The following is a 16,107-nucleotide window of genomic DNA, read 5'->3' as shown; positions in this document are numbered from 1 at the left end:
TTACTAGCTATCGTTTCTTGAGGCCGCATTGCAAGGTGCACAGCCCGCATAAGACTTTGTTAGAGCAGCTTTTACACACTGCTATGCATTGCCAAATGTACAGCGTGCACTACAGTTGTCTGGAGATGAACTGCTGTACATTACTAAGTGCACACCCGACATGGATCGTGTATGCATAACCGAACTGTCTGTGCAGACATACGCATTACTGAATGCGAGTATTGCATAACAGGAAGGACAGCCTGCACATGCACTGCATTGCAATGACAAGGGTGCGGGTAGGGACTGAAGTACATTACAAAGTGTATAGCCTGCCACAGACATCGCATGACAACAGCCAGCAGTTTGCGTGGACCTCTGTAAGCGACAGTGCATGCACCGGCATGACAAGACGCTGAGCCGAGCCGCAGCTGGAAGAGCGCACGCGTTCGGTCAGGGGCACGTGAGCACGAGGCCGGCCGTGGACTGGCCGAAAGGAGCCGCGCGTGGGGGCGAAAGAGAGTGGAGAGGCCCCGAACTCCCGGCAATGACTGAGTGCGCGAGCCGGCGTAGGGCCGCCGTAACCGGGAGCGTCGGCGACGCGCTGTGATCGCGTGGGAGACGGCAGGCTGGATGTTACCACCAGCAGCAGCAGCAGGAGGAGGAGGTGAGGAGGCAGGCAGTGAGTGAGTGCCCGGTCCCGGTCCCTCTCCCCTCCCCTCTCTTCCCCCCCCCCCACCTCCTCCTCCCTCCCCTCCCCTTCTCCCGGGAGGGGGGCCGGGAGCTGCGGCTGCGCTGGAGCTGGAGCTCGAGCGGAGTGAAGCGGGGCCCCGAGGCCGAGGCCCGGAGAGGGAGGAGGAGGAGGGCCGGAGAGCCAGGCCCCGGCCTCGGTCGCTCAGTGATGTGGAGTGCGAGCCATGGAGACTCGCGAGCTGCCCAGAGAAGGCGCCGCCGACTGTGAGGAGCGCCCGGCGCTGAGCGGCACCGGCCCCGGCCACAGCCCGAGGCTGCCGGGCCTGCTGTGGGAGCCCAAGTACAGCCTGGTGCAGGAGGTGGGCCGCGGCAGTTACGGCGTGGTGTACGAGGCGGTGGTGAGGAAGAGCGGAGCCCGGGTGGCCATCAAGAAGATCCGCTGCGACGCCCCGGAGAACGTGGAGCTGGCCCTGTCCGAGTTCTGGGCTCTGACCAGCCTCAAGCGGCAGCATGAGAATGTGATCCAGTTTGAGGAGTGTGTGCTGCAGCGCAACGGCATGGCCCAGAAGATGAGCCACGGCAACAAGCGCTCCGAGTTCTACCTGCGCCTGGTGGAGACCTCACTGAAGGGCGAGCGGATCCTGGGCGCCGGCGAGCCCTGCTACCTCTGGTTCGTCATGGAGTTCTGCAACGGCGGCGACCTGAACCAGTACGTGCTGTCCCGGAGGCCCGACTCGGCCGTCAACACCAGCTTCATGCTGCAGCTGACCAGCGCCATCGCCTTCCTGCACAAGAACCACATCGTCCACCGCGACCTGAAACCCGACAACATCCTCATCTCCGAGAAGTCGGGAGTCCCCATTCTCAAAGTGGCCGATTTCGGCCTCAGCAAAGTTTGCGTGGTGGGCGGAGGAGCAGCCACCAACAAAAACGTGAATGTGAACAAGTGCTGGTTGTCCTCCGCCTGCGGCTCTGACTTTTACATGGCTCCAGAGGTCTGGGAAGGACACTACACGGCCAAGGCTGACATTTTCGCTTTGGGGATCATCATATGGGCCATGATAGAGCGAATAACTTTCATTGATGCTGAGACTAAGAAAGAATTGCTTGGGACCTATGTTAGACAGGGCAGTGAGATTGTACCTGTAGGGGAAGCATTGCTAGAAAACCCAAAGATGGAACTACACATCCCGCAGAAAAGGAGAACTTTCATGTCTGAAGGGATCAGACAGCTTATTAAAGACATGTTGGCTGCTAATCCACAGGATCGTCCCGACGCATTTGAGTTAGAAACTAGGATGGACCAGGTCACTTGTGCTGCGTAAATTATCTATTATAAAGGGGATACTCTTGTAAAAGGTATACAGTAAGCAAAATATTGATTGTGCAGATTCTTGGTTATATGTAATTCTATGTACCACACTTGCCTTATTTAGTGTACATAGTTTCTCCTTGATTGTAAAGCATACTTTGTCAAAACTTTACATGTTTTGAAAGTGTGGTCTTTTTCAAACACTTAACTCTGGGCCCCATTTTGATTTTTAACTCACCCAATTTAAGGACTATTTTAATTATTAAGAAAGAAACCCAAAATTTTATTCCTTTTTTGGAAGAGGGAGGGTGGCATTTTTCTTTTGAGAGCAACCATATTCTGGGATGATTCTCTTGCAGCACGAACAATACTTGATGTATCGAAGAATCCAAGAAAAGAGTGTACCCACCTCCAAGTCATGTATCCGCGAAGTGTACTATGTTCTTTACTGTCTAATTGCATACTGAGAACTAATGCGAGAAAAAAAAAGTATAGAAAGGACAGGAACAACTGAGATTATTAAATGTGCTGTAGGTCTATTGTCTGACTCCCTCAAGCCAGTCCTCACTTGAATTAAGTCCCAGTCTTTCTCGAATACCCTGGAATCTTTTCACTCTTAGTAATTGGAATGGGCTAAAACTTTATTTCCAATCACATCATTTGAAAATAGCTACTAGTAATGTCATTTAGACCATAAAGAGTATTTTACTTGCATACGATTAAAATTTATGTATGCTATTCTGGGGATGGTGCATTGTGAATCAAATGTTCAATTAAGAATAGAAATTGAAAATGCTGAATATTACTTAGCTGGTCAGGTAGTGATGGGAAAAACTGATGTTTAATGTTGATACAATAAGTTCTTAGAATTGTTATGGATGATTGTTTTGCTTGTAAACATTAGTCTATAAGCTAATATGAGACATGGTGGTTTTGATCCCTCTTATCTTCATGGATTATGCTAATAGACCTTGAGAAGTTGTGCATTGTTTTCTTGTTTAGTATCAAGAAAAACTGCTTAAATCCATGCCACTAAATTACACCAAATAAATAACTATTTTAGAACTCCCTAATCTAATTAGTTACTTTCAAATTGATAACTTCATGCTTTTTTTTGCTCTTAAATTAACTTTTCATAACTTGGAACAGTAATAGATCTTCCCTGTTTTGGTTAAATATCTTAATATTTATGATCTGTTGTTTCTATTTCTGATCTAACTTTTTCAGTCCCGTGAACTTTCCAGCAAAGTAAACATGGCATTTTTCTTGTATTAAACCCACAGTTGAGATAGGAGATTTTGGTTTAGGGGTATTATGCTAAATGATGGCATCATACATCAGTGATAAACATTTAACCTCTCTTTTCCTCTGAATTTAGCATATTGCTTGACCCTTTCCTATTCTGGTGTACTTGTGAGCTTGTTTACATTTTCAATTTAACTCCACTTTAGTTTGAAGGTAGGATGAGAACAAAAGGTGGCTGAATCAAAATAACAACAAAGCAAATATTGTCAGTCGTGATTGCACACGGTATAGTTAAATGTTTACTGGAACTCATCACATGACCTCTGCCATAAATAGGTTAATGGAGTCCACTATAAAAATTGTTTCAGATATGAAAAGAAAGTTTGGGAATATTGATGATCCATCAGATTGCTGTGGTGAGGAGAATATCATTATCCAGAACAAAAATGTACACAAACAAAACAGTTGTTGAATGTAAGTGTTCTTTTTCATTTTGCAAACACCAGTTTGACTGTTCTTATATATTGTAGAAAGAGGACAATCAAGACTTTATGGATGAAATCTGGCAATTGTGAAAGTCAATCATTTTCGTATTTTGTTAATTAATGAAATTGCTAGTCATAAAAACCAGTTAGTGGTCAGACATATTTCAGTCTGGAGTGAAATTTGTAGGCAAGCTTATGTACTTGTTCCAATTGAATTTGTGTATAGTTTGGGGATATTTTCATTAGGCTTTCTAATTTGTTATACTTTTTACATGCATGCAGTTTTTTTTCTGCAAGCATGTGTTACAAAATATTGTCCAAGTAAACAGTAAGATGAACATAAGAATTCTGTTTAGTAGCAGAAGTTTTGAAGATCTATAAATATATTTGCAAACTTTTACCCTTTTGGCTTATGAAACATTTTTGTTGGCTGTTGCTGAATTTATTCTACAAGGTTTTTTCTCTGGATGTATAGAAATATTTTTTCAAATTGGGGAAATCCAACTTTCTTGTTACTTTCAGTTTCATTTCTTTTATTTTTGAAAAGTTTGGTCCTTGCACAAAAATCCATTCTATGGCAACTAAATTAGTTCTTTCTTTTATCCTGATGGATCAACAATATTATGCAGGCCATTTTTGCTTTTATATATAAAAATAGTAAAGGCAGAAGTTCAGTGAAGATCTGTACAACATTTCTTAATATCTGAAGTATTGAGGCTAGTTCCCCAAACTGGACATGAGTGTTTATCCTGCTTGGCTTCATAAAATGCAATGGTCAATTTTACATTGATTTTGCACTGCAGGTGGTGATAAACTTTTGAGGGCAGAGCCCATGATCTGGAAACTAGTCATAGCACAGCATAGATGTAAGTAGCCGATCTCATGCTCTGCTATGTTGTGGGCCATGAATTGAGCATGTGTTATGTAGTGTATATCCTGTAATGCAAATTCACATTTAGGATATTATAAGGAGAATTTAAAGTCATGATTAAAATTAAATACAAAAAATAGTCTAATGGTTAGCACTGCTGCCTCACAGTGCCAGGGACCCGAGTTCAATTCCCACCTCGGGTGACTGTCTGTGTGGAGTTTGCACGTTCTCCCGTGTCTGCGTGAGTTTCCTTCGGGTGCTCTGGTTTTCTCCCACGATCCAAAGATATGCAGGTCAGGTGAATTGGTCATACTAAATTGCCCATTCTGTTAGGTGCATTAGTCAGGTAAATATAGGGTCAGAGAATAGGCCTGGGTAGGTTATTTTTCGGAGGGTCAGTGTGGACTTGTTGGACTGTAGGGTCTGTTTCCATGCCATAGGGCATGTTTCCATACTGTAGGGAATCTAATATAATAAAGTAGTAGTGTCATAGTGATGTACAGCATGGACACAGACCCTTTGGTTCAACCTGTCCATGCTGACCAGATATCCCAACCCATTCCTGACTCATATCCCTCCAAAACCTTCCTATTCATATACCCATCCAGATTACGTTTAAATGTTGCAATTGCACTAGCTTCCACCACTTCCTCTGGCACCACCCTCTGCATGAAATCGTTGCCCCTTGGGTTTCTTTTATATCTATCCCGTCTCGCCCTAAACTATGCCCTCTAGTTCTGGACTCTTCCCACCCCAGGGAAATTCCCTTGGCTATTTACCCTATCCATGCCCATCATGATTTTATAAACTTTGATAAATCCCTCCGCCTCCACTCCAGGGAAAACAGCCCTAGCCTATTTTAACTTCTCCCTTTTGCACAAGTTCCCTCAGCCCTGGCAACCTTTATAAATCTTTTCTGACCTTTTTTCCACACCATCATTCCAATAGGTAGGAGACCAGAACCGAATGCAATATTCCAAAGGTGGTCTAACCAATGTCCTGTACAACCACATGACCTCCCAACTCCTGTACTCAATACTCTGACCAATAAAGGAAAGTATGTCAAATGCCACCTTCATTATCCTATCTACCTGCAACTCTACTTTGAAGGAGCTATGAACCTGCACTCCAAGGTCTCTTTGTTCAGCAACACTCCCAAGGACCTTACCATTAAGTGAATAAGTCCTGCTAAGATTTGCTCTTCTATATGCAACACCTCACATTTATTTAAATTAAACTCCATCTGCCACCCATTGGCCCATCTGATCAAGTAGTCCGAGGTAGCCGCCTTTGCTGTCCACTACACCTCCAATTTTGGTGTCATCTGCAAACTTCCTAACTAAACTCTTATCCTCACATCCAAATCATTTATATAAATGGCGAAACGTAGTGGATCCAGCACTGGTCCTTGTGGCACTCCATTCGTCACAGGCCTCCCATCTGAAAAACATGCCTCCACCACCACCCTCTGTCTTCTACCTTTGAGCCAGTTCTGTATTCCATAAGATCTAACCTTGCTAGCCAGTCTCCCATGGGGAACCTTGTTGAACGCCTTACTGAAGTCCATATAGATCATGTCTGCTGCTCTGCCCTCATCAATCCTCTGTTACTTCATAAAACTCAAGTTTGTGAGATTTCCCACACATGAATGTTGACTATCAGTGCTTGCCTTTCCAAATACATGTACACCCTGTCCCTCAGGATTCCCTCCAACAACCTGCCCACCACTGACATTCGGTTCACCGGTCTATAGTTCCCTGGCTTGTCCTTACCACTTTTCTTAAACAGTGGCACCACGTTAGCCAACCTCCATTCTTCTGGCAACTCACCTGTGACTATCGATGACAAATAGTTCAGTAAGAGGCTCAGCAATCACTTCCCTAGCTTCCCACAGAGTTCTAGGGTACACCTGATCAGTTCCTGTGGATTTATCCACTTTTACTTACAGATGAAAGGATAGTTGCTATTGACTCTTGAGTTTGGAGTAAGTTAATGCCTGAATCATTGATCTTGTTTTGTTGCAACTTTGTATCTTTTATACTTCAGGCAGCCATACCACCAGCATTCACTTTTCAGTTACATTTCGAGCAAAGTGCTGTACTGAGTAGAGAATTCACAACAAAACTTATATTTATTTAGATTTGCAGTAACATTATGGGACAAAGGTTAATGTAAACCAGAAGAACATTTTTGGTCAAAGATTATTTCTTGGAAATTTAGTGGCCTTTGCTTTGAAGAAAAATGTGTGAGCTGGTTACTGTAGTTTAATTCATGTAATAAAATTTAATGTAGTCATTAGGGGGTATAGTTAAAATACATGTATTGTGTAACTACTGATCTCCTTTATACCAAAGTACATGGGCCTTTTGACCTTTTACAGGATCTGAAACCTGTTGTTTTTTCAGAGCATGCTGCAAACTGAATATTCTTTTCCTCTAAAACAACAAACTGGGTAATGGAGATTTGAAACAAACAAAACACACATTGCTGGAGAAACTCAGCAAGTCTGGCAGCATCTCTGGACAGAAACCGTTAACATTTAGAGTCTAGTGACCTATCTTTAGTACTTGATAGTCAGAACTGAACCAAAGAGTATAGAGTGCAGTTGGTTCAGATGGCATTAGGTTAGAGTGGGTGAGAGGAGTAGAGAAAATAAGGCAACCAATGTCAACAGTTCTCAATGTCAGTTGGAGGGGATAGTGTTGGAAGTGTTTGAAGGTGTTTGCAGGATGGGAAAGAGGACTCTTGCCCAATGAAATGGGCAAGGAGGTGACAGAAAAAGAGGTCAGTGTTATGTAATTGCCTGAAATCCATTTGAGATGTTGACACAAAGGGATAAAGGTGAACACTTTTGAATACAGAATGTACAACTGTAGTGCGGAAGGTCAGAGATATAATAAATATCTGACGAGGTTAGGAGGAGGAGGAGTGGAATCAGAGGGAAGGGTAGAGAGGAAGGTTTTGGAGGTCCATGATCTTACTCTTTCAACTTGTTCTGCCTTTGAACAAGATCATGGCTGCCTTTACATTACACTAAAATTCCAAGACATGATTTGCATGGATATTTCATATAGAATGATGTGAAAGTTGGAGGTTTAAAGTAGGAAATTAATTTTGATTACATCTCAGCAAAGTTGAAGTATAAAGTGCTTTCTTTCATACCTGGACAGCTACTCTGTTCTGGGTATTCTCAATATGGAGTTGGAGTAGTTGTTATGCTCTCTAAACCAATTGCATTTGAAGGTTCTCAGAGGGTGCCCTCCCCCCTCCACCAAAAACACACACCACTTGCCAGAAAAACAAAAGGACGTTAAAAATGATTACACAACAGTGTGAAGGTAGAAGTTAAATATTCTGAAACTTTTTTTTAAACAAAGCTAATAAATTAGCATAACTCCATGAAACTGGCCCAGGAAAATAAAATTCACTCATAACTACTATTTTAAAATCAGTTACCTCTGAACAATGTCTAACTAAGTAGGGTTTCTAATGGCAGTAACGGAGTGGAAAAGTTGAAGTTCTCAGAGTTCTTGGTGTGAAGCAGTCTGCATCCATCCACAACATTGTAATAGAACTGAGTGCCAGACAACAAGTGGTTTTTTTAAATCTGAATGCCCAAACTCTTGCAGTTGGGAGTCAGTTTTAGAGAGATAATGAAAAGATAAGTCTTGCATTTGTATAGAGCATTTCACATCCAGTAGAGAGATTTTCAAAATGGCTTAATTGGAAAATTTAGTATGAAAGAGAGCTAGCTAGAAATGTAATACCATGTAGTATGACCTTTTACAAGTATTTTTTATTAAGGTTAACTAAATTTAAGGTATGACTTGGGAATTAATAGTGAGAAATGAGGGAAGGTTAGAAGTTTTGAACAGGAATGTTGTCTGATTATATTGTACAAGATATGAAAAACAAATATCCCAAGAATGCTTGAAAGTTAAGAAGCCAGCAGGAGGGTGGAATTCAAAACAATCAGCACTGGGAAACAGTTAGACCTAAAAGGTAACCGGTCTTCTGGACATGGTGGCTTGTACCCTTGGGTCTTGAAAGATATAGCTGCAAATTTAGTTGATTGATTTGGCTGTGATGTGAAAAAAGATTCTGGAAAAGTCCTAGGTGATTGGTAAATTGCTTCTGTAATGCTTCTTCAAGAAAGCAGGAAATTATAGGTTAGTTAGTCTAACATGGAAGAAATTCTTATCTGTTGTTAAGGACATAATAAGAAATATAGAAAAGTTCAAAGTAATCAGACTGTAAACATAATTTTGTGAAAAGAAAGTCTTATTTGACTAATTTGTTAATTGAAGTAACAAGCAAATTGTGTAAAGGGGCGTGGCCTGTTTGGATTTCAAGAGGTTTAACTAGTTGACTTGCTAAAAGTTGTTATACAAAATAAAAGCTCATGGTATAGAATAACATAATAGCATGCACAAAGGACTGGTCAGCTAACAGTATGATAAATGGGTAATTATTTGGTTGACGAGCTATTACTCGTGGACTGTCATATGGATTAGTGACACCACAACTGTCAACTATATTCCATAATTTGAATGAAGAGACCAAATGTATGGCAGCTCGAAAATGCTGATAACACCAACATAGGTAGGGGAGTAAGTTGTTAACAAAACATAGATCTACAAAATGATTTACTCAGGTTGAGTCGGTGGTAGTTTGGCCATTAGATTGAAATGTGTGAATTTATCCACTTTGGCAGGCAAAATAGGCAATTTTTTTATTTGAAGAGAATTCTACAGTGTAGACATATTGGTGAGTCAGTTTATGAATCATTAAAATATAGTATGTAGACACAGCATGTAATTAGGAAGACTTGAAATATTGGCATTGATTGCAGGGGAATTGAATATAAAAACAGGAAATGTTGCTGCAGCCTTAATTATACCACATATATAATACTGTGTGCAGATTTAATCACTTTGCATAAAGAAATAACAAAATATTGGAAACTGTTCAGAGAAGGTACAATTAACTAATCCCTTGGATGAGGGGGTTATCTTCTGAGGAATTTAGAAGAACTGATCTCCAAACAGACAAAGGGATATAGTTTTGATGTAATCTGCCAATCTTTGAATGGAAATCCTTTTGTGTATTTGAATTCCGAAGAGTGAGAGATGGTTGTATCGAAACTTGTAAGTGAAAGGCCTTGATGGAATGGATGGTAAGGTGATGCTCCTTCTTGAGGTAGTCATATCTAGGAGAAGAGCTTAAAAATGGTCCCATTTAAAATGGAGACAAAGGAGAATCTTTCTTTTTGAGGCACATTAGTTTCTGGAATTCTCCCCCCTCGAGTGTACTGGAAGTTGGGCATTGAATATGTTCAGGTTGGAATTTTGACTCAAATGAATTGAAGATTATGGGGGTCAGCCTGGATTTCAGCCAAAATTGATCAGTCATAGGCCACTCTGTGTCATTGATAAGACTATTTCTCTGAATATTTGTGTTTGCATGTGCTTCCCAACCAAGTTTAATACTTCTGAAATATGCTTACTGTTTATAAAGTTAAGAGTTTGCAGTTACTTCCTGTTATAAGAATACCAATAAGGGACAAAACTGACATTTTACACTGTACAAGAGTATGTTGACTAGTAGAGTGATTGGAATGGAAAATTCAATGGTTAGTGATATCTTAGCAGTTAGATTTCAAACCATGCATGTTGACTATCATCTATTTTGTTGAGATGAAACAGGAGCAATGTATATGTGTATGAATTTTGAAGGGCAATGTATGCTTGTGCACTTTTTGCAAAGTATAAGGCCCTGTGTATTAATATATATAGCCCCCAGTATATACAAGTGTATCATACTGAAAGCTTGACTGGCAATCCTAAAATCGTTGTCATTAGATTCTTTGTACTGACACACTGATCCAGCGAATGTTGTCCAGTTGCAAAATAACATCTAATTTTGAAACTGGTGCGAGTTTTGTGCGAGTTTCGTCATTGGGTATGGTTATCACCTTGCTTGGTGCTGAGGGGATATATTTTTAATATAATTCACCAAACTTTGGGACGTGTGGCTTACATATTGCATCATACCAGCATCGAAATTCATGTACCACATTACAAATGTGGGAGGCATTTTTGGCTTTTCAGCAGCGCCTTGTTAGTGGCAAAAGCCACTTGTGTTCCTGCCGCATAGCGGAAGCGTGATACATTATGAACAGAGAGAACGTGTGCATGCACTACTGTTGTTTCAACTCAGCAGAACAAGTGACGAGCCATGCCCTGAGAAATTAGTCAACCTGCCTGGTTTGAAATCTAAGCAAAGTCTGGCAATTAACAGTAAATTATCATCAATTGATGCATTCTTTATGACAACACTGCACGTCCATTTGTTAATTATTCATCATTCTCTTCATACATATAAGTTGGTTTCTGCCTTTATGGTGTTATTGCAAATTGTCCTACTGTGTGCAAGAGAAAAAACTTAAAGCCATGTCTTTTTCAACAATTTCTTACTGATTTGTTATGGGTGTGTCTCCAGAATAACTTGCTTGTCCACAGCATTGTTCCTTAACTAATGACAAATGGTCAGGGATAACCAGCCATCTTTTGGAAGTGTTGGAATAATACCATTATATGCATCATAATTTTGAGTCACCTTTGGCTTAGAACAGAAGTATCTATATGAAAGAACAAAGCTGCAAAGCATTTAAATAGTGGGAAATTGTGGAAACAAATAGAGTAATGATGAAACACATGCAAGAGCAATTTTCTACAGTTTCATGAGGTTTTCATTCATATAACTGAATTGTTTACCAAAGAACAAAAATTTATTTTAATTTCAAAGCTTTTCAGAATTGAAAACAAGTACAAATGTATCGCCCTTGTGAGTTATATTTTTTCTGTGCAATACAAACTTATAGCATGAATTTTGTCACCTATTACAACTTTACTGCCCACAGTTTCATCATGAATAAATCATCTGATTTGAAGGGCTTATATAGTAACAATATTTGTCAGACTTCAATTGTAATCTGTTATTGATGTAGACATATCTTAAAATATTTTTGTAGCTTAATAATGACTTGGTTGCAGTAATTTTTGTGAAAGCCATCTGTTTTGTTGAATTATGCAAGATTTCAATGACACATTTTATTTCAAAATGTTCTAGCAATCCTGACAGGTTAGGACATAAAAACATTAATGCTATTCCTTTCTCCACAGATGCTGTCAGACCTGTTAAGTATTTCCAGTAACGTTTGTATTTCTTTCTACTTGCATTTACCATAGTTTACAGATTTGTTTGTGATTACTTTCAAATTATAAGCTATTCCTTTTTTTTGTTTCAGGCTGGACAAGTTTAGAACACGAGTTTGCTGTCAAGAATGGAAAATTAAATTGAACAGCTTCCTTAGAATGAACAGAAATTGAAGTCTTTTTGCTGCATTTAGAGCTTCAGCACTAGCTGATATCAGGACAAGGAAAGCTATGCAATTAAATTGCTAAGATTTTATTTTTTGGGGTGGGAGGGAGTGTTTGCCATGCAATAAACTTGTATTTACACTATTTGGTTGTATCTTCACTTTATCTGATTAAATGCTGTGTCCTTGAAGATTTAATTGGGTGGATTGAATTCTTAAAGCTGAATGACCCTATGTTGATTAACTTTTGTTTTATTATAAGCATTAGCTGTTATTGGCAAGAATTTGAGCAGCTGCACTTATTATATACCAGTATGATTTGTTTTAAAATAATCAGCATGAGTGACCAGAGTGCCTTATTATTTTGTCAGATTAGTTGATGCTATACTGAATCCAAGGAACTTTAAATGTCAAAATGTGTTAATTTTTTTGATTATGTACTGGAGAGCCAGTTTCTTTAATATGGCCTGGATGAAGTCTTCTGGCAGGCTGAAAACTGTGGGTTAGTTCAACTTTAAAATCAGGAGTTTCATTGAAATAACTTGTTGAATAAAGAGCTTGGCCATTTGGAAACTGAAGCTAAATACTTGTGGTTATTCTTCCTTCTTCCCAGCCACACGCTTAGTGACTTTTGATAAATAGCTGAAACTTTGGGTCAGGTAGGATCTGGTATTTGGGATTTTTACTTGAAACAAGGCTGACAAAAATTGTCTTCTCTCTGACATGAAGTTTGTATAAACTTGTCCTAGCTCTGCATGAGTTATGTGATCATAGTAAAGAACAAAAACTGCGGCAATCATTCTAATAACTCATTAGGCTAATGAATATTGGAAGTGGAAAGCCCAATTCTATAGAAATGTACTTGAGTTTTTAACTCTACTAATTGAAATACTATGGTATAGAATCTTGCTCCACGGCAATATATGACATTCAAAGCCTGTTAATGTCCCTGTTCGTAGCAACCCTAGCTTTGTATCCATATGCCCAGATAGATGCTGTGAATTCAGGTGTCCTACTCTCCACATTGGGAATAGAGTCTTAACTTTAGCAGTATTTTTTACTGCTATGCAATAGCTGCTCTAGGAGTTCTTGATGCTGATACTGAATACCAAATTAGAGCAGCAGCATTCTTCAGTCCAAAAAACTTATTATTACTGGCAGGTCTCTCGCTAGTATGCAAGTTCTTGTTATTTCCCCCACTAGCTCAAACATATTATGGAGGCTGGCTCTTCACATTTTTCTGCAAGGTTTGCCGTACTAAAGTTGCTACTGGAACAAAAGCTATGACTTGTTCAACTAGGATATACAGATGCCGTAGAATCCAGTTGTTTGAAATCTGGTGAGAGATTAACAATTTAGCACATTCAGTAGAAATATGCATCATACTTGCTGGTTCGTCTCCCTCTGTCAAATATTCAGTGTAGTCAGTTTTCTAAACAGCAAAATTAGGGTAGTCACTACTTTTCAGCTGTTAATGAATTGGATACTCAACATTTCTAAAAACTTTCAAAATTTGAGTAATTGTCTCTGGGTGGATGAAATAAATAGGAGAAAATTTGGACATCATTCCAATTCAAGTTAAAATGGTAATAGGTGGCATTCATTTTTCACGTGTTTCTGCATAGTTTTGAAAACTTTTCAAACTTGATTGTCAATTTATTTATCTTAATTCTGTCCCTTGTCTACAGGTGATCTTAACTTTTCTTTTGAAAGTAATCATTTTTATTCCATAGTTAAAGTTGTGACTATATAGTTTATACTTGACTGCACAGGATTTTTCTTAATGAGAAATATCAGTTTATACAGCAATCTGTTTTTAAAAAAGTATATTGCTGTTTTTAAAAAAGTACTGCTGATCGTTAGTTGTGAAGAAACTTTAATGCCAAATTACCAGTACAGGAGTTCACCACATTTCCATTGATTTAAGCAAAGACATTGATCTAAACCAAATTATTCACCACAGCTTTTTCATTATCTAATGAAATGGAGAAATTGCAAGATTATCTTTATTTTTATGTTGATTATAACTATAACTTGATGGTTACCACTGAGCTAGTGAGCTTGGATTTAACTTTGCACACTTCTGCTCATTAATTGTAAGTGTAGAAATGTTAGATGAGAATGCTGTATTTGCTGAAAGCTATTAGCTTTAGGATTATACCATTTAATTGACATTCCACTGAAGGTTTTCTTCTTGTGTGCAAGCTTGTTTAGGCCCTATGCATTTGGAGGCGGGGTGGGGGTGAAATCTAAGTAGTTCTTTGCTTTTTAAGTACTTCATTTTGTATTGGAATAGAGCTGTTCCACTGGCAAATGACAAGTCTGTTCACACCTCAAGTGGATAGGACTATTCACCTGTTTAGCTTTCCTGTCGCCTTCCTATGGATATAACTTGAGGGCTGAGAAAAGCTGATCAGTAGTGATTTAGTGATCAATCTCTGTGTATTGATGGGTATCTTTTTTTCCCTAAGATTTGGCAAATGAAGTAGCAGGCCTTAAAATTTATTGGCAGGAAAGAAAATTCCATTTTCAACAGTGCAATTTCTTTTTCACTACACCCTCACTACCTGAAGACATTTGTTATTTTATGCTGAGTACTTTCTGAAGTAGCAATTCAGTATTTCAGTTTTGGTGAATGCTTATCTTGATCTTATTTTAATAAAGACAAATGAGTGCCAATAATTCTACAGTTATAAAAAGTCTCAAGCGTGTAGGTGGAGTTTAAGGCATATTATGTTAGATTATTAAATAAACTTGAGACTGCAAAGTTTTTTTGGGGAAAAATATTGGTTTGCTAAATCCAAGGATGTTCCAGTACTTTGATTTTTATGGTGAGTTAATATTTTAAAATTAATAGTTTTATTATGACTGCTTGTTTTTCCAGGTTCAATTCAAACATTAGAAAATATTGGGAAATAAACCAAATTTGAAACTTTTATAATGAGTTCAGTTAGAAAACCACATTGCATTTGTACAATAAATGCGCATTGAGGCTGCCTTTTTGTTTTGTTCCATAAATTAAATTCTTTTATCAATTGCTTAGGTTTTTGTCTAATATGCCATAACTACAGGGTCATGGATCTTCAGTCATGGAAATGTACTTTTCTTTTCGAAATTTAAAGTTATTGTCCTTCATGGAACTTAAGAAAGGTTTGTTTAGAGTAAAAGCAAACGGAGGCTGTTGTGTTGAAAGAAGATGGCACTTGCAATTTGAATTCAAACTGAAATTCCGCAATGACAATTAGTGTTTAATAATCCATGAATGTGGGCTGTCATTGTAAGAATGTGCTCTCCACTGCTATTCAGCATGAAAATGTTAATTCAATACTTTTTGCACTCAGTTGGAAGTGCAGAAACTTTTAAAGCAGCTCATCTAAAAACACAGTTACTTGGGAATTTTATTCTATGTGAAAATAATGGGTTGGGGTGGGGTGAAAAGAGAACAGATTTGTGGAGCATTTTGTGCTGGGGCAGATTGATAGTTGTGACTGAGCATTTGGGGTATGTTTACTGAAGCGTCGCTATGTGGTTTACAGAAGGATTTGCTTCAAGAGAATCCTCGTTTGTTTCTACCTCGTATTCAGGGTGTCACCTAAGTCATGCTGGATGATGTAACACTGCTTGTTCTCTCTATGGTTGATTTTTGTCCTCTCCAAGAACCTTTACACTTCTATGCAATTTTTATGTATTTGGATTGAAACACTGTAATGGTACCACAATTTCTATTTATGTTGGTCTCTCTACTTCGAACATAAAGATTGTTGTGGACCAATATTTGAACTTTTTTGATTTTTATATTTAACATTGATTTGTAGTTTGGACTGGTGCCACTTGAATATTCAAATGATTTGTCTTAGGAAGAATATTTGACATTCATTGCATTTGTTTCAGCAATAAAGAATTTAAAGTGTCTTCTGATTTGAGAATTTGGTTGTGTTCATTTTTTATAAATGTATAATTTGGGTCCCACGGAATTTTGTTTAAATTCCATAACTTAAATTGATAGTACTTTGATCTCTTTATTTTTATAAAAAAAACTTTCTAACCAGTTCCCACCCAGCATAGCTATCATCGTGTAGCATGTGATTTTCAATCAGCAGATGATTTTTGGGCAAAATGCTGTTGGGTTACTGTATTACCA

The 16,107-nt window shown here is 38.9% G+C and overlaps 1 protein-coding gene across 2 annotated transcripts; it reads left to right on the top strand.

The window, feature by feature from the left end:
* The first annotated feature begins 296 nt into the window (after window positions 1-296).
* Window positions 297-12,544, top strand: LOC132822923 (serine/threonine-protein kinase 35-like). 2 transcript variants are annotated; one of them, XR_009645482.1, is made up of 3 exons: window positions 297-2,031; window positions 3,598-3,703; window positions 11,895-12,544. XR_009645482.1 is itself a non-coding variant. In XM_060836330.1 (2 exons), exon 1 carries the CDS (start codon window positions 897-899, stop codon window positions 1,995-1,997), a length of 1,101 nt encoding a protein of 366 aa, XP_060692313.1. In that variant the 5' UTR covers window positions 298-896; the 3' UTR covers window positions 1,998-2,031; window positions 11,895-12,544. The 2 variants fall into 2 exon arrangements, 1 of the variants encoding a protein (XP_060692313.1); XM_060836330.1 differs by lacking the exon at window positions 3,598-3,703 and having other exon boundaries at window positions 298-2,031.
* Window positions 12,545-16,107: the final 3,563 nt, after the last annotated feature.

Source organism: Hemiscyllium ocellatum, chromosome 15 (assembly GCF_020745735.1).
Source record: "Hemiscyllium ocellatum isolate sHemOce1 chromosome 15, sHemOce1.pat.X.cur, whole genome shotgun sequence".
In the NCBI taxonomy this organism is placed as follows: domain Eukaryota; kingdom Metazoa; phylum Chordata; class Chondrichthyes; order Orectolobiformes; family Hemiscylliidae; genus Hemiscyllium; species Hemiscyllium ocellatum.
This window is presented reverse-complemented; position numbering and strand designations above follow the sequence as displayed.

Bases quoted from the DNA above. Each gene is read 5' to 3' on its own strand.
- LOC132822923 (XM_060836330.1), top strand. From the start codon at position 897: ATGGAGACTCGCGAGCTGCCCAGAGAAGGCGCCGCCGACTGTGAGGAG.